Source organism: Barbatula barbatula, assembly GCF_947034865.1.
Source record: "Barbatula barbatula genome assembly, chromosome: 11".
Classification (NCBI taxonomy): Eukaryota; Metazoa; Chordata; class Actinopteri; order Cypriniformes; family Nemacheilidae; genus Barbatula; species Barbatula barbatula.
In genome coordinates this window covers 20172234-20198576 of record NC_136774.1, presented here as the reverse complement: position 1 = coordinate 20198576, position 26343 = coordinate 20172234, and the positions used below count along the sequence as shown (strand labels likewise).

Genomic DNA, 26343 nt, shown 5'->3' with positions numbered 1-26343 from the left:
CAAAGAAAAAGTTATTAGATACTTGAATATAAGAAAAAGTGCTCTGGCATTGATAAGCATCACAAACAGATTTGATTTCACTGATGTTTGTCATTTATCTTAGTCTTTTCTGTTTTTCTATTTAGATGTGCAACACGCATTCGCAAAGGAGCTGAAGGATGTACGTGCAGAGGAAAAAGGCATGGTGACCATGGAGTGTGAAACCAGGAAGCCCTCCAAAACCGTCACCTGGTTTAAAGGCCTGATGGTGCTCGGCTCTGGACAAAAGTACCTTATAAAAAGGAAAGATGTTTTTCTCTCTCTCACCATTTATAATCTGGAGAAGAGTGACAGTGCTGTCTATACCTGTGATGTTGGGACAATGCAGAGCAGAGCTTTACTCACAATTCAAGGTAGAGCCAAATTTACCTGTGTTTGCTGTAATAATATAAAAGAAATGTGTATAATGACAATGGTTGTTGTGGTTTATTAATTTGATTATATTATTAATGTATCCCCCAAAATAAAAATTCTGTCATTATTTATTCACTCTCATCATTGTATGATGTATATTGGATTTACATTGTTCTTCCTTGGAGCACAAAAGGGGATATTTTGAGAATTGTCTGGTTTTTGTCCATACAATGGAAGTCAATGAGGGCCACTGTTGTTTGGTTATCAAAAAGATGCCAATTATGCAGAGTAATAACTGACGATATCTATTTCTGAATGTTGTTCATTCATATAATGACTATTAATATTGAACACTAAACTGGTGATGTTTCTTAAAATTTTCTATATACAGAGCACAGATTCATTACATAGGAAAATTTTCTTTTTTGACCAGATATATCGGCTAGATTAATCGGCTGTTTTAACTATTGGCCGTTAGTGTTAAAAATTGCTTTAATCGACCGATACCGATTACACAATGAAAACAAAAAAATTCTCTTTAATTTTTACTGTTTCTTTATGAAGTTTAAAATGCTGAATACGAAAATCACATAATTTTTTTTCCATTGACTGTAACCAGAAATTGTTTTTTTTACACATTTATACATTTTGGTATTATTACTCGTATGCAGAAAAAACAATGTACTGGCATAACACTGAGTTCAAAACAACAGTTTAACGTAACAGTTTCTAAAAATGAGTCGACCAAAACTTCAGAAGTGTACATTTGATCTTTTTTGTCTTTTATGACTAACACTCTCCTCACAAGCCAGGTTCCAGACATAGTCACCCATGACCGCCTCATCCCACCTTCCTAGTGCTACAGATATTTATGTACAATAACAACTGGAAAATACATTTTAAAATATGTGAAAATGTGTACAGTTTTTGTTCATTAGCAATATAACTACTATATTTACTTGAGCTTAATATACACTAAAAGTAATATTTACTTGAGCTTAATATACACTAAAACATTGATGCTACATGAAATTAAATATTACCACAATAATTAGCTCCACAGAATTGTACTATAAATACTATAAAATGGTGGGGGGTTTTTTGTTACACTTGCCCGATATATCGGTGCATCTCTAATTACCAACATTCTTCAAAATATCCTCTATTTTATTCTAAAGAAGAAAGTCATACAGGTTTGAGTAAATTATGAATTTTTTTGGTTTATCAGTCACTTTAAAAATCAATATGAGAAGTGCTATTTATTAGCCAGTTTTGATTCATCTTATGTATCAATGTGGTCCTCAGGGCAAAAAGTGATCATTCTTGATGAACTGGAAGATAAAGAGTGTCTAGAAGGTGATACCATCGTTTTCAAGTGTCGTATCTGCCCGAGCGACTACACTGATGTTAAGTGGTACCTAGATGAGACTTTGCTCTACACTAATGATCTCAATGAGATCAAGATGATACACGGTGGCTACCACATTCTCACCTTCAAGCAGCTTGCACGCAAAGACACCGGCACCATCTCTTTTGCGGCTGGGGACAAAAGATCATATGCATCACTGTTAGTCAGAGGTAAATATACAAAATCATTGACATTTACAAGATGCATATTAAAATAACCTCCAACTAGATAACTGTTCAAACCTTGTTTGAATTGCAGAGAGACGCCCCACAATAACTAAAGCATTGGAGGACACAGAAGGGATTGAAGGAGGAAGTGTTGTGCTATTGTGCAAGACCTCAAAGCCGTGCCACATTGTATGGTACAAGGACAGCTGTTTAATCTGGAATTCTTCAAAATACGCAGTGACTCGGTCTGGAATCGAGACCAGGCTTACCATTCATGATGTGACAGATAGTGACGCCGGGATGTACGAGTGTGACGCAAGATCTGTCAGCACTAAGGCAACTGTCACTGTTAAAAGTAGAGTAAATGTTTTTATTGAATTTTAGAATTTATTAGCATTTATTTCTTGAAGTCAGTGCTTGAAAGCTAAGTACTTAATTTTGTGTTTTTTTAACTGAGATTTGTTTATATTGTTTTTCCACATCAGCTGTCCCGGCTGAGTTTATAAAACCTCTTCAGAATCAAGAGGTCAAGGAGGGAGAGAGCGTCACGTTGACGTGTGAGTACTCTATACCCGGTGTCCATTTTGTTTGGCGAAAAGGAGCAGAGACACTAAAGCCAAGTGAGAAGTATCAAGTGAAGCAGAGGAAATCTTACATCTCTCTCACAATACACAATCTAATACCAGAGGACTCTGGGAATTACACATGTATTTGCAGAGACCAAAGAACGATGGCTGCTGTTACAGTCAATGGTAATTATATCAAATTAATTGTTATTATCAATAGCATTCATCTTTCATGATCAGTTTCTGGAGATTCCTGTCCCTTAAGGAGGTCGCACACTGGACAGCGTTTGTAAAAATAAACAAAAACACACTAGTGCCGATGCCCCGCTACAAGTGTGGTCGCAGCTCATAATCCTGTCATGACACAAAGTGGGACATAGTTTAACAATAAATCATAAATGTAAAATCGCATTTAATGTACACATTAACTTTAGAGAGACTGCAAGATACATTTATCTGTTTGGGAATAACTGATCTGCCAACGTCATATGGAGCCTATATTTGTTTAGTAACGTTCAAAGACCAATTGTTAAATATACATAACGTAGACAGGTTAAAATGGGTCCAACTTGCATCGGGGTAGCCTTTGAACGCGCACAGAATGTACACGTCTGGTAATTTCTTGAATTCAAACACATGACCTTGTTGTTGCATGATCTGCATTTGAAAAAACCTTACTAACATGTACTCTCTTTTTGTCAGCGGTTCCTATTTCGTTTCTCAAAGAGCTAAAGAACCAAGAGATGGAGGAGGGTAAGATTGTACATTTACGATGTGAGCTTTCGAAAGCTGGGATCCCGGTGGAGTGGTTGAAAGAGGAGGAAATCCTCTGGCCTGGAGAGAAATATCAAATGAGACATATAGTTACCATACTGGAGCTAATCATTAGAAATCCAGTGCCGGAGGACAGCGGGACTTACTCTTGTGCTTGTCAGGATCAGGAGACCAAAGCCGTCGTGACAATACGAGGTAAGTGCGAAATTGTTGGACTTTTGGACTTGATGGTGTGGTTTTCAGAAGAAAGTCTGAAATTGAACTGATATGTTTATATCTTTGCAGCTCAACCCATCACATTTAAACAGAAGTTAAGAAATCAAATGGCCGAGGAGGGAAACAGTATAATATTACATTGTGAGATATCAAAACTGGCCACCTCTGTTGAATGGAGGAAAGGGAATAATTTGCTTAAGTCTGGAGAGAAATACCAAATCAGACAGCGGGGCTCTGTGTTAGAGCTAAAAATCTTTCATTTGACGCAAGACGATGGTGGACTGTACAGCTGCACCTGTGGAGGTGCCCAGACATCTGCCAACATCACTGTCAATGGTAAGCTGAATGAATCTGCTAGGTTGGACATTTCTGATTCTGTACATTAAACAAAATCAGCGGTGTACCATTTATGTGTTTATTATTGTTTTGTTTTGCAGCTCAACTTGTCACCTTCAAAGAGAAGCTCAAAAATGTGGTAGCAGAGGAAGGTAAGAGAGTAACACTGCATTGTGAGCTTTCAAAAGCTGGTGTCCCCATAGAATGGTGGAATGGAGATGAACTGCTCCAGCCTGGAGAAAAATATCAGATGAAAGAAAGGGACGCATCGGTTGAGCTTATCATTCGTGAGGCCACACCTGAAGACAGTGGAGTCTACCGATGTGTCTGCGGACAGCAGAAGACTAAAGCTACGATTAAAATAGTTGGTTAGTATTATGCAGTTTAGATTCATCCTTGATAGCATTGTGTACTCATAAATTTCACATCACCAAATAATGATGTTGAGTTTGTGTTTGTAATTGTGGTTGCTTAGGTGTTCCTGCAACATTTAAGCAAAACCTCAAGAACCAAGAAGCTTCAGAAGGGGAATCACTTACTTTACGATGTGAGCTCTCCAAAGCTGGGGTACCCGTGGAATGGTGGAGAGGAGATAAACAGATACTTCCAGGTCCACGGTACGTGATGAGGCTGGAAGGAAAGAAGGCTGAGATGAAATTATCCAACGTTTTCCCTGAAGATGCTGGGATATACAGCTGTGTTACTGGAGACAAGAAGTCCAAAGCTGAAGTGAAAATCAAAGGTTAGACTAACAATTCTCTAAACCACCCTGACTATCAGATGATTTGTGTAAGCTTTTATCCATTCCATGTACAATAAAATAGTTGTCATTGGCTTCGCAGCTCGTCCGATTACCTTCAAACAAGAGCTTCAGAACCAGTTGTCTACGGAAGGGAAGAATGCAGCATTTACCTGTGAGCTTTCAAAACCTGGTGCCCCGGTGGAATGGAGGAAAGGTCGAGTGATTCTGAAACCTGGAGACAAATATCAGATGAAGCTGGAGGGACGATTAACCAAACTGGTGATTAATAACCTTGCGGAGGCTGATGCAGGAAGCTACACCTGCAAAAGCAAAGATTCGCAGTCGACAGCTGAGCTGACGGTTCAAGGTAAGATACGGTCCAGTGCCGCAGACATGGGAAGTTTTGTGATGTAATGTCATTTATGTACATTTCATTGTCATCTGACATTTCTTCTAGCGTATCCAAATCATCCATTTTATTTGAAATGTCCACTTCCTCCCCAGCCACAATAACATGCTGACATGTTACATATATCACAAGCCATGCTAAGGTTAAACAGTATACCATAGAAGTCACTGTTGGATTTTCATCACATGACATTAGTTGAAGTTCATACTCCCTATTTGACATCAGGCAAGTCTTGGTTTCAGGACACCCTTGGTTTTCTGGTTGATGTCAAACAATAAGGGGAGCTTTTAACTTAGCTACACTCTTCATCTCATTACGGCAAGGACTAGATGTAGAGAACTTGTGTGATCAATAGAATTCTTCTTTAATTTAATTCAAATAGAGCATTTTTAGAAAGATATTTAGGAAATGGTCCACCGGTACATTTAGTATTTTGAGTGATGGGCAAAAATAACACTTTCACACTTCACACTAAACATAAACACTTGTCAAAAATGAATGCTTAACTCCTCATGGCTTTCTAAAGGACTTCCTGCTACTTTCAAACAAACTCTGAAGAACCAGGATGCTCAGGAGGGAACCAGCATCACTTTGCTCTGTGAACTTTCCAAGGCTGGTGTTAAAGTAGAATGGTGGAAAGGAGGAGAAATGCTCAAGACTGGAGAAAAATATCAGCTGAGGCACAAAGAATCGACAGCGGAGTTGCTAATAAGGAAGGCACAAGCGGAAGATAGTGGAGTTTATCAGTGTGTGTGTGGAGATCAAATGACAGAAGCCACCATCAAAGTTAATGGTATGATTGACTTACAGCAGGTTTTCAAAAGCTCAGCTTTTAGTTAGATAGAAATCATCATTGTCCATCTACTTTGTGTAGCTCTCCCGATCACGTTTAAACAAGAACTTAAGAATCAAGAGGGGGAAGAAGGAAACAATGTGACGTTGCGTTGCGAGCTCTCGAAGGCCGGTGCACATGTGAGGTGGTTCAAGGTTAATGAACCCCTAAACCCTGGAGAGAAGTATCAGATAAGACAACTGGCAACGAAAGTGGAGCTTGTCATTCGAAAAGCAGTCCCTGAGGACAGCGGGGTCTACTTTTGCAAATGCCCCAGTCAGATATCTGAAGCTACGGTTAAAATCAACGGTACGAAAATCAATGTTAAATGATTCCCAGATGTTTATTCCAGATTTCACTTTAGGTGACCCTGATGTTTTTACCATTTCTTAGCTCTCCCAATCACGTTCAGACAAAACCTAAGAAACCAGGAAGTGGTGGAGGGTAACACTGTTGTGTTGCGATGTGAGCTTTCCAAACCAGGTGCTATGGTTAGGTGGCAGAAAGGTAAAGAGGAGCTGATACCGGGAGAGAGGTACCAGATGAGGGCAGAGGGTAGAATTGCTGAATTGCTAATCAAGAATGTGAATACTGAAGATATTGGGTTATACAGCTGCACCACCGGATGTGAAAAGACAACAGCTGAGGTCAAAGTCAAGGGTATGCGCTATACCTTAGCTTGTTCTACTTTATCTTTTCATAGCCTTTGTGTCATGGCTCGATCTGAAGGTTAACATGAACACATTCTCATGGTTTACTGCAGCTCTACCTGTGACCTTTAAACGAGAACTCCAAAACGAAGTAACAAAGGAAGGTGGTCAGGCTGTGTTTACCTGTGAGCTTTCTAAACCCAACGCTCAAGTCGACTGGAGGAAAGGAAGAGTTATTCTCAAGCCCGATGAGAAGTATGAAATGAAGCAAGAGGGAAGAATCGTCAAACTTCTCATACATAATGTGGAACCAAGTGATGCTGGGAACTATTCGTGTAAAACCAAGGATTCAGAGTTGACTGCTGAGCTAACTGTTAAGGGTAAGGCATGCAGGCTTTTGCTGGGACGACTTGGCAAAATTCTTTCTTGGCTTACTTTTATGAAGTTGCATTACGCTTTAATATAGGCTTTTGCTTTGCTGTGCTTTGAGGGTCTGCATGGTTTCGTTAATTACAAAATAATCCGACATTTTCTGCTGCTCCCAGTTCCACCCATCACCTTTAAAGTAAAGTTGAAAAACCAGGAACTTGAGGAAGAAAACATCCTCGTGTTGCACTGTGAGCTCTCAAAAGCCGGCTGTCCCGTTGAATGGAGAAAAGGAGAAGAGGTTCTTAGGTCCGGGTGTAAGTATCAGATTAGGGAATATGATGTTACAAGGGAGCTGATCATCATTAAAGCCATGCCCGAAGACAGTGGAGTCTACAGTTGTACCTGTGGAGAGCAGAAAACAAAAGCAACAATCAAAATCTTTGGTATGGATAAAGTCTTGAGAGTTTTTGTTCACTAGGCTCGCCATGAGCTAATGTGGTACTGTGTTACTCCTCAGCCACGCCAGTAACATTCAAACAAAACCTGAAGAACCAAGAAGCTCCAGAAGGAGGTGTTGTTGTCATGCATTGTGAACTGTCCAAATCTGGAGTGCCGGTAACATGGTGGAAAGGAGATGAGGAGATCAGCAATGGGGCTAAATATCAGATCAAGCAGGATGGATTGGTCGCAGAGTTACACATCAAGAACGTCCTTCCGATGGATGTTGGGGAATATAGCTGCATTATTGGAGATCAGAGGACCACGGCTGAAGTTAATGTTAGGGGTAGGTCCAATGCAACTTTCAACATTCGGGACAACCTTATTAAAAGAGTAATAATGCAGTGTAAATCACTTTTGAACAAAAAAAGATCAGATCGATATGTTCACATGCACCAATTTTTGTCATCGAATGAATTCAATCCAGTCAAAATTTCATTCGGATCGATTTGATTACAAACAGAATATTTTGTTGCATGTAAAGATTGCTACTGAATAGTTTTGTCCTTGCAGTCTAATTAACTACAACTCATGACACACCTGTGTCTATTCCCAAAATCACAGTTGCACAGTGCGACATACTGTATGATACCCTTATGATCCTTTTAAGAACCTTGTATGATACCCTTCATGAATCACAGGGTCATACACGCACACAATTTCATTTCATTTCATAGACAAACCTTTAACAATCCCTGCACCATTTCTTTTTTTTCGCTTTAACCATTTGATGTTGTTGAAATTTATTTTCTCCAAACCCTTCACAGCTGCTGCCTCTGTGTACTTTGAGAGAGAACTTGAATGTCAAGAAGCAGTAGAGGGAGATTCTGTCCTCTTTAGTTGTTTGCTCTCTAGCTCAAATGCCCCAGTCACCTGGAGGAAAGATGCAAAACAGATCACGCAGGGTTGCCGATATACCCTGCATCATAAAGGTTCCACTCAGGAGCTTGAAATCAGGAAGCTGAGAGTGGAGGATGCTGGTGTGTATTCATGCAGCGTCAGAGGTAAAAAGACCTCTGCAACCCTTAAGGTGATAGGTAAGCATCTAGATTGAATTTAAGTACTTTCAATGTTTATAGAGTTTATGGGTTTGATTCCCTGGAAACATAATGATACAATTTACAGCTTGAATGCACTGCAAGTCAACAAGTGTCTGCCAAATGCACTTATTAAAAACCCCTGGTAATTGGTCTTATCCTCAGAGCATGTGCGGATTGTGAAAGTTCTTCAGGACCTGATTGTTACTGCTGGCGAAAATGCTCATTTTGTATGTGAGTTGTCACACGAGAACATCCTGAATGGGGTTTGGTGGCTCGGTTCCACCGTGCTGCAGGAGAACGAGATGAATCAGATGAGTATCTGTGGCCAAGAACATCACCTGGTGCTCACCATGACCACACCTGAGGAGACTGGGGTTGTGTCCTTTGTGGTGGGAAATGAACAGACGTCTGCTCGTCTGAAGGTGAACAGCAAACCACAAGGTGAGCTTGAGAATCCTTAAAACATCTCAAATCTTCGATACCATGCAGGGCAAATTTCCTTTAATCCACATAAATAATGTATCTCAGCAGACATTTAACTGAAGATAAGTAATGAAAACACACGAAAATGTATTTCGATTAACTATGTATGTTCTATTGTCATAGTGTTTATAGAGGAAAAACTCAAAGACATGACGGTTTTCGAGGGCGACTCTGCCACTTTAACCTGTGTAACGTCTGACTCCCGCACACCTGTCACCTGGAAACGGAATAATGTGACCCTGCTACCTGGAGAAAAGTATGAACCTTTAAAAGAAGGAAAACGCAATCATCTTCTGATTCATGAGGTGAGAAAAGCGGATGCTGGGGTGTACATGTGTGACACAGGAGACATGCAGAACAGTGCTACGCTAACGGTCAAAGGTAAGAAATATATACGCCCTACCTAAAATAGATGATTCATATCTAGCGATGTCACAATATCAGATTTACACAATAACAGTACTACTGCGATACCTGTTGAAATAAAAATATTTGGGTGGTTAAACGATTAATCACGATTAATTGGATCCATTTATATATTATATAGTCATTTATAAACATTTTTAAAAATACTTAAAATTATATTTAAATATATACAGGCAGATAATTCCTAAATGTATACATGTATGTGTATGTGTTTATAAATACAAAGTAGATATGCACAGTACACAGACATATGTAAATGCATGTGCAAAATGCTAAATTTGTATGATCATTTGAGGAATATTAAAACAATATCAGTATCAATCACAGTTATTGATGTCGGTTTTTGTCAATACGGGTATATTGTGATGCCCCTACCCCATCATATGGTTGTTGTTTTTAAAAATATATACAACATTCAAGTGTTGTTTAAGAGGAATACATTTAATTTAAGGTTAAATTAAAAACAAATTGTTGTGGTTGACCAGTTGCACTTGTGTATTGATAAATTACTGATAAAAATGTATTGTACTATATATTTAAATTGTTAATTATTAAAAACCGAACCTATACCTCAAAGACCTGTTTATTATATCACAGAACGACCTTTGTTTTTCCGCGGAGAGCTTCACAACCAAGAAGCGGAAGAGGGCGAGACAGCGTTCTTAAGATGTGAGCTATCTCAACCTGGATTGCCAGTTGAGTGGAAGAAAGGAGCAGTTCTGCTTCAGCCGGGGATCAAATATGAGATGAAGCGGGATGGATCTGAGCTACAGCTACAGATCAATGATGTCACAAGTAAGGACAGCGGGGCCTACCGGTGTTGTGCTGATGGCATTGAGACCAGGGCCAGCATCACTGTTAAAGGTGTGAGTCAAACAGTCAGAACTCATGGATCATTGTGAACATTTATACTAACAGTTTATTCTCTTTATACTGCAGAGCGTCCTCTGTTTTTTCGTGAGGAACTCCAAAATCAAGAAGCGGAGGAAGATGAAACAGCAGTTTTGTACTGTGAGCTTTCTAAACCTGGGGTGGCAGTACAGTGGAAGAAGGGGGCGATGGTGCTGAGACATGGGAGGAAGTATAAGATGATGCAAGAGGGCAATGAGCTACAGCTTCAGATCCATGACCTCACGAATGATGACAGTGGCATCTACAGGTGCTGTGTTGGAAGCCTGGAAACACGTGCCAATGTTTTAGTGAAAGGTTTGTGGCATGTTAATTAAAGGAGTAGATCCACTTGCATTGTAAACATTTAAGCAATATTGCATAGCAATAGCTCACCCAAATGTGAAAGTTCTCTCATAATTCATGCCATTTCAGATAACCATGACCTTCATGACTTTGATATTAAAAAAAAGTCAAATGGCTTATTAGCTAGCAACGCCATGGTCATGGGTTCAATCCCAGGGGATTGTACATAGTCAGAAACAAATATATAGTACAATGCATTGTAAATCGCTTTGGATAAAAGTGTCTGCCAAATGCATACATGTAAATGTAAATATGAACTACTGTACATGAGCATGAGTCAACATTTTATTAAATGTTTTTTCCAGAGCAACCACTTTTCTTCTGTGAGGACCTCCATAACCAGGAGGCAGAAGAAGGTGAAACAGCTTTCCTGAGCTGTGAGCTCTCCAAACCTGGAGTTGAGGTGCAGTGGAAGAAGGGAGCGATAAGACTGAGACCAGGAAACAAATATGTGATGAAACAAGATGGATGCAAAGTACAGCTTCAGATCCACGACCTGACAAGTCAAGATAGTGGAACATACAAGTGCTGCTGTGGAAGCCTGGTTACCACTGCATCCATTGTAGTCCAAGGTGGGGCGCATGAAAATAAAGTGTCGTACATTCATGGATGACGAGCACAATGAATATCTTTAAAATGGTTATTGTGGTTTATTTCATCATGATTTGTAGAGAAATAATTTTGTGGTCCCATATTGTTTTTCAGAGCAACCTTTGTACTTCTGCAAGAAACTTGAATATCAAGAAGCAGAAGAAGGGGAAACCGCTGTCTTTTGCTGCAAGCTTTCAAAACCAGCATCAGCTGTACAGTGGAAGAAAGGAGCAGTGCTGCTGAAGTCTGGAAGGAAATATGAAATACAGCAGAATGGTGGAGAACTGCAGCTTCAGATCCATGAACTCACAGGTCAGGACTGCGGTGTCTACACGTGCTGCGTTGGTGCTCTGGTGACCTCAGCTTCTTTGGAAGTGAAAGGTGCAATTTACTTATTCTTTATTTACTAATTTTGTCATATTTTGGGGCCATGGCAAAGTCATCAAAACTATAAAATGACAAATATTAAAAATTAGGTTGTGACCAAATATAATGTATGTAATATTTTTAGTTCCCATCTATTCTGGAAATGTATTGGCTGCATTTTCTTTATTTTTCAGTTTAACTGACTCACATTTTAAAATAAAATCCTTTGTTTTATTTAAAGAAGAAATTAGTGTGTTTGCACCAAAAATTATATTGTTGCTCTTGAGCGAAATCACAAACTATTATTAGTCATTAAAGTCATTATTTAAAAAAAGATAGTTCATTTTGACAACACAGTTTTTTATAATTTAAAAATGCAGTGTGTGCTTTAAAAATATGAGGATGTTTAAAAAAATATTTGAAATATTTTATAATGTTTAAATAACAAAATGCAAAATATTAATGTGCTGTGTCCAGAACAACCTCTTTATTTCTCTGAGGAACTTCAAAATCAAGAAGTAGAAGAAGGTGAAACTGTCATCCTGAGGTGTGAGCTCTCCAAAACTGGTATTGCCGTGCTGTGGAGGAAAGGAACATTGTTGCTTAGACCAGGAAACAAACATGAGATGAAGCAAGATGGCTGTAAAATATCACTTCTAATACGTGATACAAACAGTCAAGACAGCGGCTCCTACAAATGTTGTGCTGGTACATTGGTGAGCACAGCATCTCTTGAGGTGAAGGGTATGTATGTTTAGATTAAATCATCATCTTTATATTTTTAGAAATCTATTAAGAAACTTAACCAGGTGTAAATCTAGGTTGGTACATGAGTTCGACCATATTGACGTTTGTCTTTTCCAGAGCCATCCATTATCTTCATTGAGGAGCTTCAAAGCCAGGAGGTAAAGGAAGGTGAGTCGGTTACTCTGACATGCGAGCTCTCAAAACCTGGAGCTGCTGTTCAGTGGAAGAAGGGAACAGTGCTTCTCAAACAAGGAAGAAAGTATGAGATGATACAGAAGGGCTGTCTACTACAACTTCTTATTCGTGACCTGAAAAGCGAAGATACTGGCTCCTATAAATGTTATGCGGGTAGTTTGATGACGACTGCTTCTCTTGTAGTAAAAGGTAAATCAAAATCAAAAAATATTATTTTTTAATACTAATATTTGAAACAACTTTTCATTTTTATTCCGCCAGAGCAACCTTTATTCTTCTGCAAGAACATTCAAAGTCTCGAAGCCGAAGAAGGCGACATGGCCTTCTTTAGCTGCGAGCTCTCAAAACCTGAAGTTGCTGTGCAGTGGAAGAAAGGAACAGAGTTGCTGTTTCCAGGACAGAAGTACGAGATGAAACAAGATGGCTGTCTCCAACAACTTCAGATACATGACCTGAAAGGTATAGATTCTGGCTCATATAAGTGCTGCGCAGATAGCCTGGTGACAACTGCTTCTCTTCTGGTAAAAGGTAAGTAAATTATTTCATTACATAATTTTTATGTTTTGGTTGGATTGGGTTTCTCTGATATATGTCTATTGTCTTCTCCAGAGGAGCCTTTGTTCTTCTCAAAAGAGCTCAAAAACCAAGACACAGAGGAGGGTAAGACAGCCGTGTTGTCTTGTGTGCTCTCTAAACCAGAAACAGTGGAAGTGCAGTGGAAGAAAGGAACGATAGTTTTGAAGCCCGGGAAGAAGTATGAGATAAAGCAAAATGGCTGTCAACTACAGCTTCATATCTATGACCTGACAACACAAGACAGTGGTGTCTACAAATGTTGCGCTGGAAGTGTGGTGACTTCTGGCTCCGTTACAGTGAAAGGTACGAGGCTTTTTTATCCTATTCCAAGCCCTTTCAATTCTATAAAAGGTGTATAAATACATGTGTGAAACTAATTATTTAATTCACCTTGCCCAGAGCAACCTTTATTCTACTGTAAGAACCTACAAAACCTTGAAGCAGAAGAAGGCAAGACAGCCATCCTGACCTGCGAGCTCTCAAAATCTGGAATTACAGTACTGTGGAAGAAAGGGACGATGCTGTTAAAACCAGGAAACAAGTACGAGATGAAACAGGATGGCTCTCTGCTACAACTCCAGATACATGATCTGAAAAGTCAAGATAGTGGCTCTTATAAATGTTGTGCAGGAAACCTTGTGACAACCGCTTCTCTTGCCGTCAAGGGTAAGTGAATAATTTAAATTTTTGACTTGAGAATCTATTTAATATCTAAAACATTTTTTTCCCACTCCAGAGCAACCATTGGTCTTCTCTGAGGAGCTACAAAACCAAGAAGCAGAGGAGGGTAAAACAGCCGTGTTGTGTTGCAAGCTCTCTAAACATGTAACGGCTGTGCAGTGGAAGAAAGGAACAGGGATTCTGAAGCCTGGTAAAAAGTATGAAATAAAACAAAACGGCTGTCAACTACAGCTTCACATTCACGAGCTGACAACACAGGACAATGGGGTCTACAATTGCAGTGCTGGAAGCCTGGTGACTTCCAGCTCTGTTACGGTGAAAGGTATGAGGCTTTGTTTTGGTCTGTATACCTATCTAAACAATCTGCTTTGCTAAAAAAAGTCATTTTCAATGGTAATCTGTATCCCACTTTGTATAGAGCAACCTTTAATTTTCTGCAAGAATCTTCAAAAACTTGAATCAAAAGAAGGTGAGACGGCCTTCTTGAGCTGTGAGCTTTCCAAACCCGGAGTCACCGTTCAGTGGAAAAAAGGAACAGTGTTGATAAACACAGGAAACAAGTACAAGATTAAACAAGATGGCTGTATACAACAACTCAAGATACATGACCTCAAAAGTCAAGATTCTGGCACGTATAATTGCTGCGTGGGTAACCTAGTGACAACTGCTTCCCTTTTTGTTAAAGGTAAGTGAATATTCATTAATCTAATTTTAAGTTTGTCTTTTGGATGAGTAAAGACTGTAAGCACACTAAATATATTTTGGTTTGTCCCATACAGAACAGCCTTTGTTTTTCTCTGAGGAGCTCCAAAACCAAGAAGCCGAGGAGGGTAAGACAGCCGTATTGTGTTGTGAACTCTCTAAACCTGAAACGTCTGTGCAATGGAAGAAAGGAGCGATGCTTTTGAAGCCTGGTAAAAAGTATGAGATAAAGCAAAATGACTGTCAACTACAGCTTCAAATCTATGAACTGACAACACTGGACAGTGGGGTCTACAAATGTTGTGTTGGAAGTCTGGTGACTACTGGATCCATAAGGGTAAAAGGTATACCTACCTATTTCTAGCACTTCCTGATTTTTTTAATTATTTATGGAATAAATATAAAAACTAACATTTCTCCATTCCCAGAGCAACCCTTATTCTTTACTAAGAACCTTCAAGATCTTGAAGCAAAAGAAGGTGAGAACACCTTCTTGAGTTGTGAGCTCTCAAAACCTGGAGTTTTTGTGCAGTGGAAGAAGGGAACGATGTTGTTAAAGTCTGGAAGCAAGTATGAGATGACACAGAATGGGTTAGAAATGCACCTTCAAATCCATGATCTAAAATGTCAGGATAGTGGTGTCTATAAATGTTGTGTTGGTAGGATGGAGACAACAGCTTCTGTTGTTATAAAAGGTAAGTATATAGTTTGTAGTCAATTTTTACAATAATTAAGTATGAAATGGTCATGTGTTCATTTTCCTGTTATGACATCAGAAGCTCCAACTAGAACAAAAGAAATCCCTCAAGCCCCACCAAGATCAAAAGCTAAATATGCTCAGCCGATTAATATTGCGGAAGAACCACATGGTCTAGCACCAAGCAAACAGGCTGTGGTCGTTGAAGCATCAGATAACCGTACACTCGAGCCATCAGAAGTTAAATTTCAAGATCTCTTTGAAAACAAAGCGGATAAACAGGAGGCCAAGAGAAAATCATTGCTCAGACAAAAAGAAAAAGAAGTGGGTCCCAATATTTCCCAGGTTATAAATGAGATTGATCACAAGAAAGAAGAAATACCTGAAATTCCTTCACCTGCAACCTTCAAAACAGAAGAACCGAGAAAAAAAGACGAAGCTGAATTTGCTCTGGCCTGGTGCAATCCAGATATCTCAGGACAGGTTCAGAAAAAGACTCCAAGCATAGATACAAATGAAGACAAAAGCGATGAACTACACAGTGATCTTCCTCAACCTCCACCCCGCTCAAGGAGTAAACCCACACAGCCGAATCTTTCACATCCAGACCCCCATAATGTTTCAGAAGAAAAGAACCAGAATGTTATCAGACAGCCTAGTTTGAATGTTAAACCAGATGTGGTCACGGAGCCAACTGTGGGGATCACAAAGGCACCAGAGAATGTTGTCTCAACTCCATCTCTCCCCAAAGACATGGTCTCCAAACCTGCTATTGAATCCAAAGGACAACCCTTGGTCATAGAAGCAACGAACCAGGGTATGAAACTCAAGCAAACTGCAGATATTACTTTGAAGATATCAGAAAATAATGATCTTGTTCCACCTCCATCCAAAGAGAAAGCTACTCGACAAAATTATGCATTTGAAGGACAACCATGTGCATTAGACGAAAAGAATAAACATGGGGTTTTACAATCAACTGAACAGAGAGAATCAATAAAAGAAAGTGTGTCCACAAAGCACGATTCTAAGCCCTTAGAGGATGATGAAATTCACTTCCATGACAATAAAGAGAAGGATGAAAATGTCACACATGAGAAACAAAAGGTCTGTTCTGAAACGGCTCCAGAATTACATACGGTTCAACACATAGATGAACATCAAGTAAAAGTTGCAAAATACTGTAAAGAAAAAGCACCAAGTATTGCCCCTGCCAGCCAGAAACATAAAGAACAAATAATTCCTGTAGAGAAAGCTAAAACAATGCCCTTCTGGGAAGCGGATAGAGAGCCACAGGGCGTTAAGATTCCCGTTGATGAGAAAAACATTAAGGAGGTTGAACTGAAAAATTACGCAGGATCTACAACTCAGCCACAGGAGATAAAGGCACAGAAGATGACAAAAGGTGCTGAAAGTGTGGAGGCCAACAAACAGGCCAGTTCTCAGGTAGAACAAGAGTTTGAGGATGAGCCTGAGATGCTTGAAGCTGCCATTAAGATCCAAGCTGCTTTCAAAGGCTATAAAACCAGAAAAGACATGCGTCCTACCTTCAAGGAAGTCTTCAAAAATCAAATTGTTGAACCTGGTGGCACTGCGTTGCTTGAATGTGTTGTTGATGATAAAATTAGTGTTGTGAGCTGGTTAAAAGATGGAGTAGATCTCAAACTGGGGAAAAAGATTAAAGTCGGTCATAATGTGGATGGCCGTTGTCTTCTAACAGTTTCCAAAGTGACACCTAAAGATGCCGGAATCTATACGTGTATAGTTGCAAACAAGTTTGGAAAGATTAGTTATAATGGAAATGTGACAGTGAGTAAAGCGCAAAAGCCACCTGACAGCATTCAAACCGCACAGAAGCCAGGTACCAAAATTGTCGTTGGGAAAGAGGCTCAGCAGACCATAAATCAAGAGGAGAAGACATTGAGACTCGCCTATGATCTGCCGGTGGATGACACCTACAGAAAAATCCAAGAGAAAAGGAGAAGTCTCATTTCGGTCAGCTCTGGTAAGATTTTGTCTGCTAAAAATATCAGATATAATAGAAATGGCAGTAATATTAATAGAAAGCAGTGCTTGTTTCCTGAAATTCTGTCACCTTCTAGTATCGTGTCACTCGGATTATGACACGGCTCCTGAGGCTGAGACAGAATATTTATCTTGGTAAGTTTAACAGAGGAAATTATTTTATTGAATTTATATTTTAAATATGTATGACTCATGTTTTAATAAATAGGGGAAAAGAGGTAGAAAAGTCCAAATCAGCTCCAACTACTCAGAGTCCTGTCGTACCAGTACCAAAGACACCGGGTCAACTGAAAGTTAAAGGTCAGTATTCTTTTCAGAATTAGGTTTTTGTTTTAAAACTCGAAGATACACACATTACGAGCAGTATACACATTTCGTCGTTCACACTAACAATGATAACCATATTAGCATCCACACCAATGTATAATGATGTTGTTTATTCTAAGCTTGCGAGCTGCATTTTCACATTTGAAATGTGCAAGCCCTAAAAAATCAAGTTGATTTTGATTGGCTTTCAATGTTTTATCAATTATCGTTCTTAAAGTGATCTCAACTAAATGGTTTTTCTGTATCTTTATAGTTGTGTATCTTTCGGTTCCGTGTAAAAAAAAATGCGTTTCTGTCGTATTTCAAGTCATTCGTTTAATTTCGAATTTACACACTGACAGCATTCTGTCCACTACATCATAGAGGTATGCGATTCTTGAGAATGGATATTTAGCATAATATTACCAATATATTAAAGATCACGTGCTAAAGCTGTCTTTCTCTCTACGTTTTGATAAAAAGACGATAAGTGGAAGAAATACCTACTGTGCATATCAGATGAGAAATGTCGTACAAGTACACATAACATGATGTGATGTATTTCAACAGACTTTGACAACACGTCGGCAAAATACATTTTACATTTACATCTACAGTAAAGAATCCTTGTAAATCTGTTTTTCTTAAATCAACCGCTCCACCAGAAGTTTTACCCACTTTCATCTCACAGGTTCCAGCCCGCAGAGTCAAACGCCTTCTCCTAATCGCACCCATTCATACAAGTCCTCTTCTAATATAGAGTCATTCTCTGAGTCAGATGAAGATGAAGAGAGAGGAGAGGTACAGTATTTCATTACCTAAATTATAAACTTTTTTAAATATAACTTTTCTTGCAGGTTTGTAACAAACAAACCAGTGAGAAGTGAATCATAATCCTTAAAATAATTGTGTGTCACCCTGCAGACATTTGATGTGTATGTGGCTAAAACGGATTGTCATCCTGTGGGAGGAAACAAGGAGCCGTTTGTACTCAAGGAAGGTCAGTTTGTGGAGGTCCTGGACTCTGCCCATCCTGTGCGGTGGCTCGTACGTACTAAGCCAACTAAGATGACACCGTCCCGTCAGGGCTGGGTATCTCCTGCTTACCTGGAGAAGAAGACAAAGGTGAGTGAATATATGTGTGTATGCATCAAAGTAGTTGTTAAATCATTTCACTAATTCACTACTGGTCTTCTTAAAGGAACTCCTTTCACTGGTTCATGAAGAAGACACAAGAGATTCCTCTGAGAAAGGCAGGAAGATATGCACAAAAGATGAGCACAGTTTGACTCAAGGGTAAATTAAGACCTTGTCTAATGCAAATAAAATTTTCCACACAAATTTAGTTAGAAGATAAATTGCTTCTGCTTTTTTTTTCTTGTACTTTGTAGTCAGCTGATTAGAGGACTTCTCAACGGCGAGAGCGATTTTGTGCGAGAGATGAACTTCTTTGTGGAACATCATTTGGAGTACTTGGAGACAAGCTCTGAAGTTCCTCTTACCATCCTCAGTCAAAAAGAGTACATATTCCGCAACATCCGGGAAATTGCAAGCTTCCATGAATGGTAAATACAATTTAATAAATGTATTTTAATTTATTTACGCAAAACTTTACTCCACCCATATAAAAATGTTCTTGTGAACTCTTCATTTGCTTGATTCAGCATTGTTATCCTTAAATTCAGAGTGGATGTATTGTTCATCTGCTCCCTATGCAAAACATTGTTAAACTTGACCACCTCTGTCTTCATCTCTCAGCTGTTTTCTCCCCAAGCTGGAGATGTCATTTACAGATGATGACGTCGCCCACTGTTTTGTGAGTTATGCTACAGACTTTGAGATGTACCTCCAGTACATCACAGGCCTGCCCCAGGCTGAGGCCTGCATCTCAGACAAAAACACACAGTGTTTCTTTAAGGCAAGAGAACTTAATATGTTGAAAATGACTTGTTAATACTCTTCAATTGGTTTAAAGTAGCTCATAATAAATCATTGGTTTTCTTTTACTATGTTACAGCAATATTCAAACACAGAGTTGGCACATCTGGATACCCAGGTCCTCAGTGTTAACACCTATATGCAGAGACCTCTTGAAAGAATTCAAACATACAAGACTGTACTCAAGGTGCGATCGGTTATTGACATTCATATAGATATTTATTTAAAAGGATCCGTCATAGTAAGCCTGTTCAATATGTCAAATTATCCTTTACGCTCTAATTTCTGTAGGAGTTGATCAGAAACAAAGCGAAAAATGGACAGAGCTGTTGTCTTTTGGAAGACGCCTTTGCCATGGTTTCAAGCTTGTCCTGGCGTGCGGAGAACTTGCATCACCTGTCCATGATTGAAAATTACCCAGCACCTCTCAAGGGGCTCGGAGAACCCATTAGACAGGTACTGCATATCATTACTTCTCTAAAGCTCCTTGTCTGAGTCTTATGACTTCTTCATTACAACATGCCATAAGTTAATATGGTAGGAATAGACCATTTGTGATCTGTGATTTCTTTTTCAGGGCCATTTTACAGTATGGGAGGAGCTTCCCGGAGTCAAAAGCTCTAAGAGAGGACATCATCGCCAAGTCTTCCTCTTTAAAGACTGCATTGTCTTCTGTAAGCCAAGGAGAGAACTTAGCACATACACTGAGGCCTACATATTCAAGAATAAAATGAAGGTATAGTCAGACTGTATAATCAGTCTTTATTGTATTACAGGTTGCCAATAAACGCATTGCTGGCTAACAAAGGTTTCTAGACCACGTTTAGCTGTGAAATAAAATGAGGAATAAAATACTTATTTCAAATCCATCTGATTTCTTTCACAGTTGTGTGACATTGATGTAAAGGATACAGTGGAAGGTGATGACAGGGCGTTTGGTATGTGGCATGAGCATCGTGGAATGGTAAGGAAGATCGTTCTGCAGGCCCGATCCGTCCTCCTTCGCCTCTCCTGGCTCAAAGATCTAAGGGACCTGCAGCTGCGCATTAAACAGCCCATCTGGAGTAAGTTGGGAAGTCTGAACGTTGACACAAGTATCAATTAATATTTGCAGTGATTTTTTTTTAATGTATTTTGTTTATTGATGAAAGTTTTTTCATGTTTACAGGTGCTCCTTGTTTTGAGCAACATCTTACAGATTTCTCGGCAAGGCTTGGACAAACTGTAAAACTTGCCTGCAAGATCACTGGTACACCAAAACCAGTAATAAAGTGGTTTGAAGGTAAATTGTACACATAATGGTTGTAAAAGTGTCTTTCAGTAGTTTCACATTATTGAGGCTCATTGTGAATGTGTTTTCTCAGATGGTCGTGCTGTGAAGGATGACCAGCATCACATTACTTCAGAAGGACAGTTGGGTGCCTGTTATCTTGTGCTGACTGGGGTCACAGTTGATGACTCGGGTCAATACATGTGTTACGCAACCAGTCCCGCAGGCAACGCCAGCAGCCTGGCTAACGTCATGATTGATGGTCTGTTTGTGTACATTTTTCACCATGCTTTTATAAAATCTAAAGAAAGTATAATTCCATCCAAATGTCGTGTATTAGTAACCTTCCAAGAAGTCTCACGTTTCTATCCAAAGTTGACTAAACAGTTAAGAGCATTTGTGTCTTACAGTTCCTCCAAGTTTCACTACTAAACTACATAACTCAGCGCTTGTGAAAGGCCAAGACGCACAGTTCAAGTGTTCCACAAAATCTGCTCCTTTCCCATCAGTGAGGTAAAGCTGACTGCATTCGCTCATGTTGATATCCTCCAAGCTGTCTTATGACCACACACACTGTATCTTATCCATATGCACAGGTGGTTTAAGGACGGCGCTGAGCTCAAGAATAGCAGGAAGCATCTGATTCAATTCGACGTGCAAACAGGAAGTCTTACACTCACCGTAAAGACGGCTGAAGAGTCCGATCTCGGTCAATACCAGTGTGAGGTACCACAAGAGAACCAGATGCACCACATGCATGTGCATTTTGGCCTGTTTCTACTTTCTTTCCTATCATGAATGCCCCTCATTTTAATCTTTATCTTTGTGTTTATGATATAGTTACAGAATGAAGTGGGTAGTGCCAAGTGTAAAGCTGAGCTCTGCTCTCCAGCTCCTTCAGCCTTGACAGTCAGCACCCTAAACCAATCACAAACTTCCCCATTTCAAGGTAAGGCAAAGAAGAAGGTTAACGGCAGTTACGCTTTAAGACTGAAAGTGTCGATTTGCCCAATAAAGCAGATATCAGTAAGCTTGAAGGAGCACATACCACAGTTACCAGCAACTCAGACCACCTTTCCACAACCATCCTTCATATTTCACCTCAAAACACCAGATTATACATTTTCATTTCACACGTCTAACTATCAGACATGGCCTCTGTATGAGACCACAAAACTACATATCTAAGAATCTAAACATTGATTTTGATGGAGTTACTAAATCTGTCAATCATCATTCGTCATGTGTATAGAGACATTAACAGTACATTATATAATTAAAAACATTTACTTACTATTCATATACAGAATAGTTCAGAGACTATAATGTATGTTCATATATGGTTTGTATCATTTTAGTTTTTAATTCATTTGGTTTTGAAACTGCATGCTACTTCATGTCATTATATTTCATACAGTACAATTTAATGCAAAGCATTCTTTGCATCGTCATACCAATTTCATACTATTTCACATGTTGTAAATGGTTCATAAGTGGTCTTTGAACACCCGTCAATCATCCTTTTTAACATCATACTTTCCATTCCACTTCCTTTTTTTAGTCCCAGAGCAGGAGACTAAAGATCCGATCAAAACCATCATCATGTAAGTGTTCTCACAAAGCCAGAGATGACCAGACATTACGCATGCATGTTCTTATTTCTGTCCGCCCCTATTCCACTGTTTCTCTTCATTTTCTGTTTATGTACTTGATCTCACTGTTTTCTGGTCAGCGCATGCTCAGCTAAAGAGGCCATGTTCATCATTTTCAAAGCTGGTCATGTGCAAAGACTCAAGCATTGCTGCAGATATGGCCCAGTGGCCTCTTGCGCTGCTTGTGAACCCATGTCATCGTTTTCTATATACATGTGATTTAAACCTCTGGCCAGGAATCCCTCATCTTACTTTGTTTTTATACCTGCTGTTATGAAGGTAAGTGATTTTCGTTCTTCAAAGCTGTGTTTAGATGGGCAGAGTCAAAAGGCAGTAATATATTCCATTATTTAAGTTTACATTACAAATTAACAAAGTTTGCATTTACTTTTTGATTATACAAAGGAATACAGAGTGAGGTACATAATGTATGAAATTGTCTTCTTCACTCTTTACCACACATACAGTAGTGGCCAAAAATGATGTCCAGAGGGAATATTTGCACAATGTTTGCTTTAAATGGGCCATTATAAATAAATCATCAAAACATGGGGTGTATGGTACTAAACTTAAGGTTACGTATTAATTTAAATTTGCTTTATGTATTTGTATGACAAATTATGTACCAGGAAATATGGGTTTAATTGTAATTGACAAAAATCCTCATAGGAAATTAAGCCATACATTAACTACAGTTTATCAGTGTTGTGTGCTGAGCTTTCAATAATTCCCAAGGTTGAGCATCAGCTTGCACTCGAATCACAACTACACAACATGCATACAACATTTCTAACACAATAAGTTTGTTTGAATAAAGGGCAAAGATGCCAACATTTCTTAGACGTCACTTTTGGCCTCTACTGTATCAAGTATTAATTTGGTAAACCCTGTCAGTCTTTTTAGGTTAACAGGTACGGTTGACATTCAATTAAATAAGAAATATAAATATATTATTGCTCATGTAAGATAATAAAATTAGACAATAAAGCAAACTGAGTTTTTATCAGTATGACATGCTGTAATTGTTTCTTAATAGAGCCCCTGTCAGAAGGTTGGTCCAGTTCCTTTGTAAAGAACCTGTTCAGTATATTCTTTCAGCCTGTATATCCTGAACCGTAAGTATTAACGGAAAACTTTGATTTGTGGGATATAAGAAGCATTGTCTTCTTATGCTGTATAGATGAAGTATACTGCATACGTGGGGAAATGGTACACTTTTTTTGGTATTCAGGTTGTAACGTTTATTTCTCATGGTGCTTTTATGTGCCTCTGAAGATCTGCCGCTGACGTTGGAGAAACACACAGCGTTGAACGACAGAATGTTGCTGATAGGCAAATACAGACCGCACAGGATGAGAGACTCATGGACTCTAAGGAAGTGCTCGTCTGCTCAGAAACCGAGGAAGAGATGCTTGTGATAACAGGTGACATTTCTAAGAATGTGAATGTGAGCAGTTTATAAGAAGAAACCATCAACATTTGTGAATGCAGTGTTTGTTCCACAGAAGCCCCTGCTGTACAGGTTCCCATAGAAGACTTAACAGTCCGGCCGGGTCAGGCGGCCATATTCTCTGCCATTATTACAGGCCAGCCCATTCCTACGGTTCAGTGGTTTAAGGTACCAAAGCAAAATGATGGCTCTGCATTTTGATATTTTCATGATGAAAACACAATTTTAATTTCAGCTGATTTCTTGTATTCAGGATGGCCAGGATATTTTAGCCAATGAGCAAACAGAAATAATGCACAGTGGTGCACGTTGCTCTCTCATGTTGCTGGACACTTGCGCAGAGGATTGTGGGACATACACCTGCATAGCCGGCAACAGTGTTGGTCAGACATCTTGCAACGCAGAACTCACTGTTGACACTGGTGAGAGTCAACAACCTTGCATCTTACAATTTGTTAAACATACATGTGGATTGCTTTATCTAAAAACAAAAAATAGTAGAAAAGTGGAAGCAATGATGTGTTTCTCAGGTCCTGAGGACATTGAGGAGGAAAGAGAAGTGGAGTTTACAAAAAGGCGAAAACTGCATTCCGTATATGATGTCTATGAGGAAATAGGAAGGTAATTCCAACAACATTGACTTAAGGAATTAAAAGAACATTTATTGACATTCTTTTCTCCAAAATCCAGGGGCACCTTTGCGGTGGTCAAAAAGGTCATACACAGGGCGAGTGGCGAGTGCTTCGCCGCAAAGTTCCTTCCGCTCAGAAGCAACACCAGGACTAGAGCGTTTCAAGAGAGAGATCTACTGTCTCGTTTGGCTCACCGCAGACTCGCGTGTCTCCTCGATTTCTTCTCCACAAGACGCACTCTGGTGTTGGTTATAGAATTGTATGAACACCTTTTCTTTTTGATATTTAGTCTAATTCTTTGTGGATTTCAGCTTTTTAGAAATCAGACGTTGAATTGATGTACCTCTGTAACTTTCACAGATGTTCTTCGCAAGGGTTATTAGACCATTTGTATTTAAAAGGATTGGTTACAGAGGGGGAGGTAATTTTGAAAACTAAATATTAATCTGAAAAATGTTTCATTGATGAAGAATTTACTATTATCATTTCTTTTTAGGTCCAGTTGTATATTCAGCAGATTCTGGAGGGCATCGGGTACATACACAGTATTAACATCTTGCATCTGGATATCAAAGTAAGTGATTATAATAACAAATTAATCCTTCGTTCTTAAATAGCATTCATTTACACATTGCGATATTGCACCGATGAGTATTTTTAGAAAGGCTTTACAGTTTCAATGCTGATGTCATCATCTGACCCACAGGCATCCGAATGACATACTATCTAACCATTTTTAAATCTCTTCTCTACAGACAGACAATATTCTCATGGTCTCCCCAGAGAGAGAAGACATCAAAATCTGTGACTTTGGCTTCTGTCAGGAGATTGACAGTTCCAGACATCAGTACAGCAAGTTTGGAACACCTGAATTTGTAGCTCCAGAAATTGTCCACCAGGAACCTGTTACAGTAGCCACTGATATCTGGTGAGTAAACCTTTGTGGTTTGTTTCAAACTGTAGTAAACAAAACAAAAGTGACAAAACATGTTTTACAGTATTGCATTAATGTGCTTTTCTGTCCTCATGATGTTCATTTTTATTCCAGGTCTGTTGGTGTTGTTGCTTACTTATGGTGAGTCCCTTGGTGGAAAAAATGGTCCATTTGAGTGCTTAAATGCAAACATTTCTTAACCTGTGTTGCTGTGTATAAATAGTGGTGTATTGTCTTCTTTAATAACTGATTTTTCTGATAGCTTAACGTGCCACTGCCCTTTCTTCGGAGAAAATGACCGTGAAACGCTGATGAAGGTAGCGGAGGGTGTGCTGTTCTGGGATGCACCTGAGATCACGAGCAGAAGTGTGGAGGCACAGGACTTCCTACACAGAGTTCTACAGCCAGACCCAGAGTCAGATTTGCTATATTATAAGGGCGTACTGTTTGGGGGGTTTTTGGGTTTGGGGGACAGTTGATAAAATGCTGTTGTTTTTATCTCTATAGAAGGAGGCCGAATGCACCTGAGTGTCTGGCTCATGAGTGGTTTCAGGTCAGTAGAAATAGTTTTTTGATTCTATGGACAAATGTGACCCTGTCTGTGAAATCCTGGCCAAAGTGTCATAATCTAATTGTGAAATTAGGAGCATCGAAGAAGGAACGGCCATAAAAATGATGAAAATAGTTAATGTGTGTTTATTGCTGTAAATTATAGAATGTATGAAGGATTTGAAGATAAGCATTCATACTTTGATTTGTAGTATGACAAACACTGAAATTAATGCACCTCTTCTGTTATTTTGACCTGTTTCTCCAATTTTCTGCATATAAATGCAAATAGAAACAATGCTTTTGTTTCAAATTAGTAAGAGATACTGTTAGTAGTTTACAGAATGAAACAAAAATGACAATTTTACCTAAACACATACATATAAACAGAAAATGCAAAAAACTGAAAAAATATTACAATTAACACTTAAATTCTTATTTTCTTCCACCACTGTATATATTTACATAC

The 26343-nt window shown here is 39.1% G+C and overlaps 1 protein-coding gene across 1 annotated transcript in view; it reads left to right on the top strand.

Annotated features, from left to right (window-relative positions):
• obscna (obscurin, cytoskeletal calmodulin and titin-interacting RhoGEF a) overlaps window positions 1–26343 on the top strand; it is a gene marked incomplete at both ends in the record, with an annotated part of 39446 nt that overhangs the window by 7100 nt on the left and 6003 nt on the right. Inside the window, 59 exons of the mRNA XM_079468147.1 lie at window positions 126–392; window positions 1699–1971; window positions 2060–2323; window positions 2454–2720; window positions 3237–3503; window positions 3594–3860; window positions 3962–4228; window positions 4336–4602; window positions 4703–4969; window positions 5538–5804; window positions 5886–6152; window positions 6237–6398; window positions 6607–6873; window positions 7039–7260; window positions 7380–7646; window positions 8128–8397; window positions 8563–8841; window positions 9007–9264; window positions 9907–10173; window positions 10249–10515; window positions 10869–11066; window positions 11269–11535; window positions 12385–12615; window positions 12724–12990; window positions 13072–13341; window positions 13438–13704; window positions 13775–14041; window positions 14138–14404; window positions 14499–14549; window positions 14850–14900; window positions 15198–17123; window positions 17221–17278; window positions 17352–17443; window positions 18141–18250; window positions 18374–18574; window positions 18651–18745; window positions 18841–19014; window positions 19208–19367; window positions 19467–19574; window positions 19679–19843; window positions 19965–20123; window positions 20274–20451; window positions 20556–20636; window positions 20752–20919; window positions 21068–21170; window positions 21254–21383; window positions 21498–21606; window positions 23346–23424; window positions 23585–23733; window positions 23815–23927; window positions 24013–24181; window positions 24290–24380; window positions 24450–24650; window positions 24752–24812; window positions 24888–24965; window positions 25147–25319; window positions 25440–25466; window positions 25588–25740; window positions 25833–25878. Coding sequence (XP_079324273.1) covers window positions 126–392; window positions 1699–1971; window positions 2060–2323; window positions 2454–2720; window positions 3237–3503; window positions 3594–3860; window positions 3962–4228; window positions 4336–4602; window positions 4703–4969; window positions 5538–5804; window positions 5886–6152; window positions 6237–6398; window positions 6607–6873; window positions 7039–7260; window positions 7380–7646; window positions 8128–8397; window positions 8563–8841; window positions 9007–9264; window positions 9907–10173; window positions 10249–10515; window positions 10869–11066; window positions 11269–11535; window positions 12385–12615; window positions 12724–12990; window positions 13072–13341; window positions 13438–13704; window positions 13775–14041; window positions 14138–14404; window positions 14499–14549; window positions 14850–14900; window positions 15198–17123; window positions 17221–17278; window positions 17352–17443; window positions 18141–18250; window positions 18374–18574; window positions 18651–18745; window positions 18841–19014; window positions 19208–19367; window positions 19467–19574; window positions 19679–19843; window positions 19965–20123; window positions 20274–20451; window positions 20556–20636; window positions 20752–20919; window positions 21068–21170; window positions 21254–21383; window positions 21498–21606; window positions 23346–23424; window positions 23585–23733; window positions 23815–23927; window positions 24013–24181; window positions 24290–24380; window positions 24450–24650; window positions 24752–24812; window positions 24888–24965; window positions 25147–25319; window positions 25440–25466; window positions 25588–25740; window positions 25833–25878 — 12692 coding nt within the window. The remainder of the gene's footprint in view (window positions 1–125; window positions 393–1698; window positions 1972–2059; window positions 2324–2453; window positions 2721–3236; window positions 3504–3593; window positions 3861–3961; window positions 4229–4335; window positions 4603–4702; window positions 4970–5537; window positions 5805–5885; window positions 6153–6236; window positions 6399–6606; window positions 6874–7038; window positions 7261–7379; window positions 7647–8127; window positions 8398–8562; window positions 8842–9006; window positions 9265–9906; window positions 10174–10248; window positions 10516–10868; window positions 11067–11268; window positions 11536–12384; window positions 12616–12723; window positions 12991–13071; window positions 13342–13437; window positions 13705–13774; window positions 14042–14137; window positions 14405–14498; window positions 14550–14849; window positions 14901–15197; window positions 17124–17220; window positions 17279–17351; window positions 17444–18140; window positions 18251–18373; window positions 18575–18650; window positions 18746–18840; window positions 19015–19207; window positions 19368–19466; window positions 19575–19678; window positions 19844–19964; window positions 20124–20273; window positions 20452–20555; window positions 20637–20751; window positions 20920–21067; window positions 21171–21253; window positions 21384–21497; window positions 21607–23345; window positions 23425–23584; window positions 23734–23814; window positions 23928–24012; window positions 24182–24289; window positions 24381–24449; window positions 24651–24751; window positions 24813–24887; window positions 24966–25146; window positions 25320–25439; window positions 25467–25587; window positions 25741–25832; window positions 25879–26343) is intronic.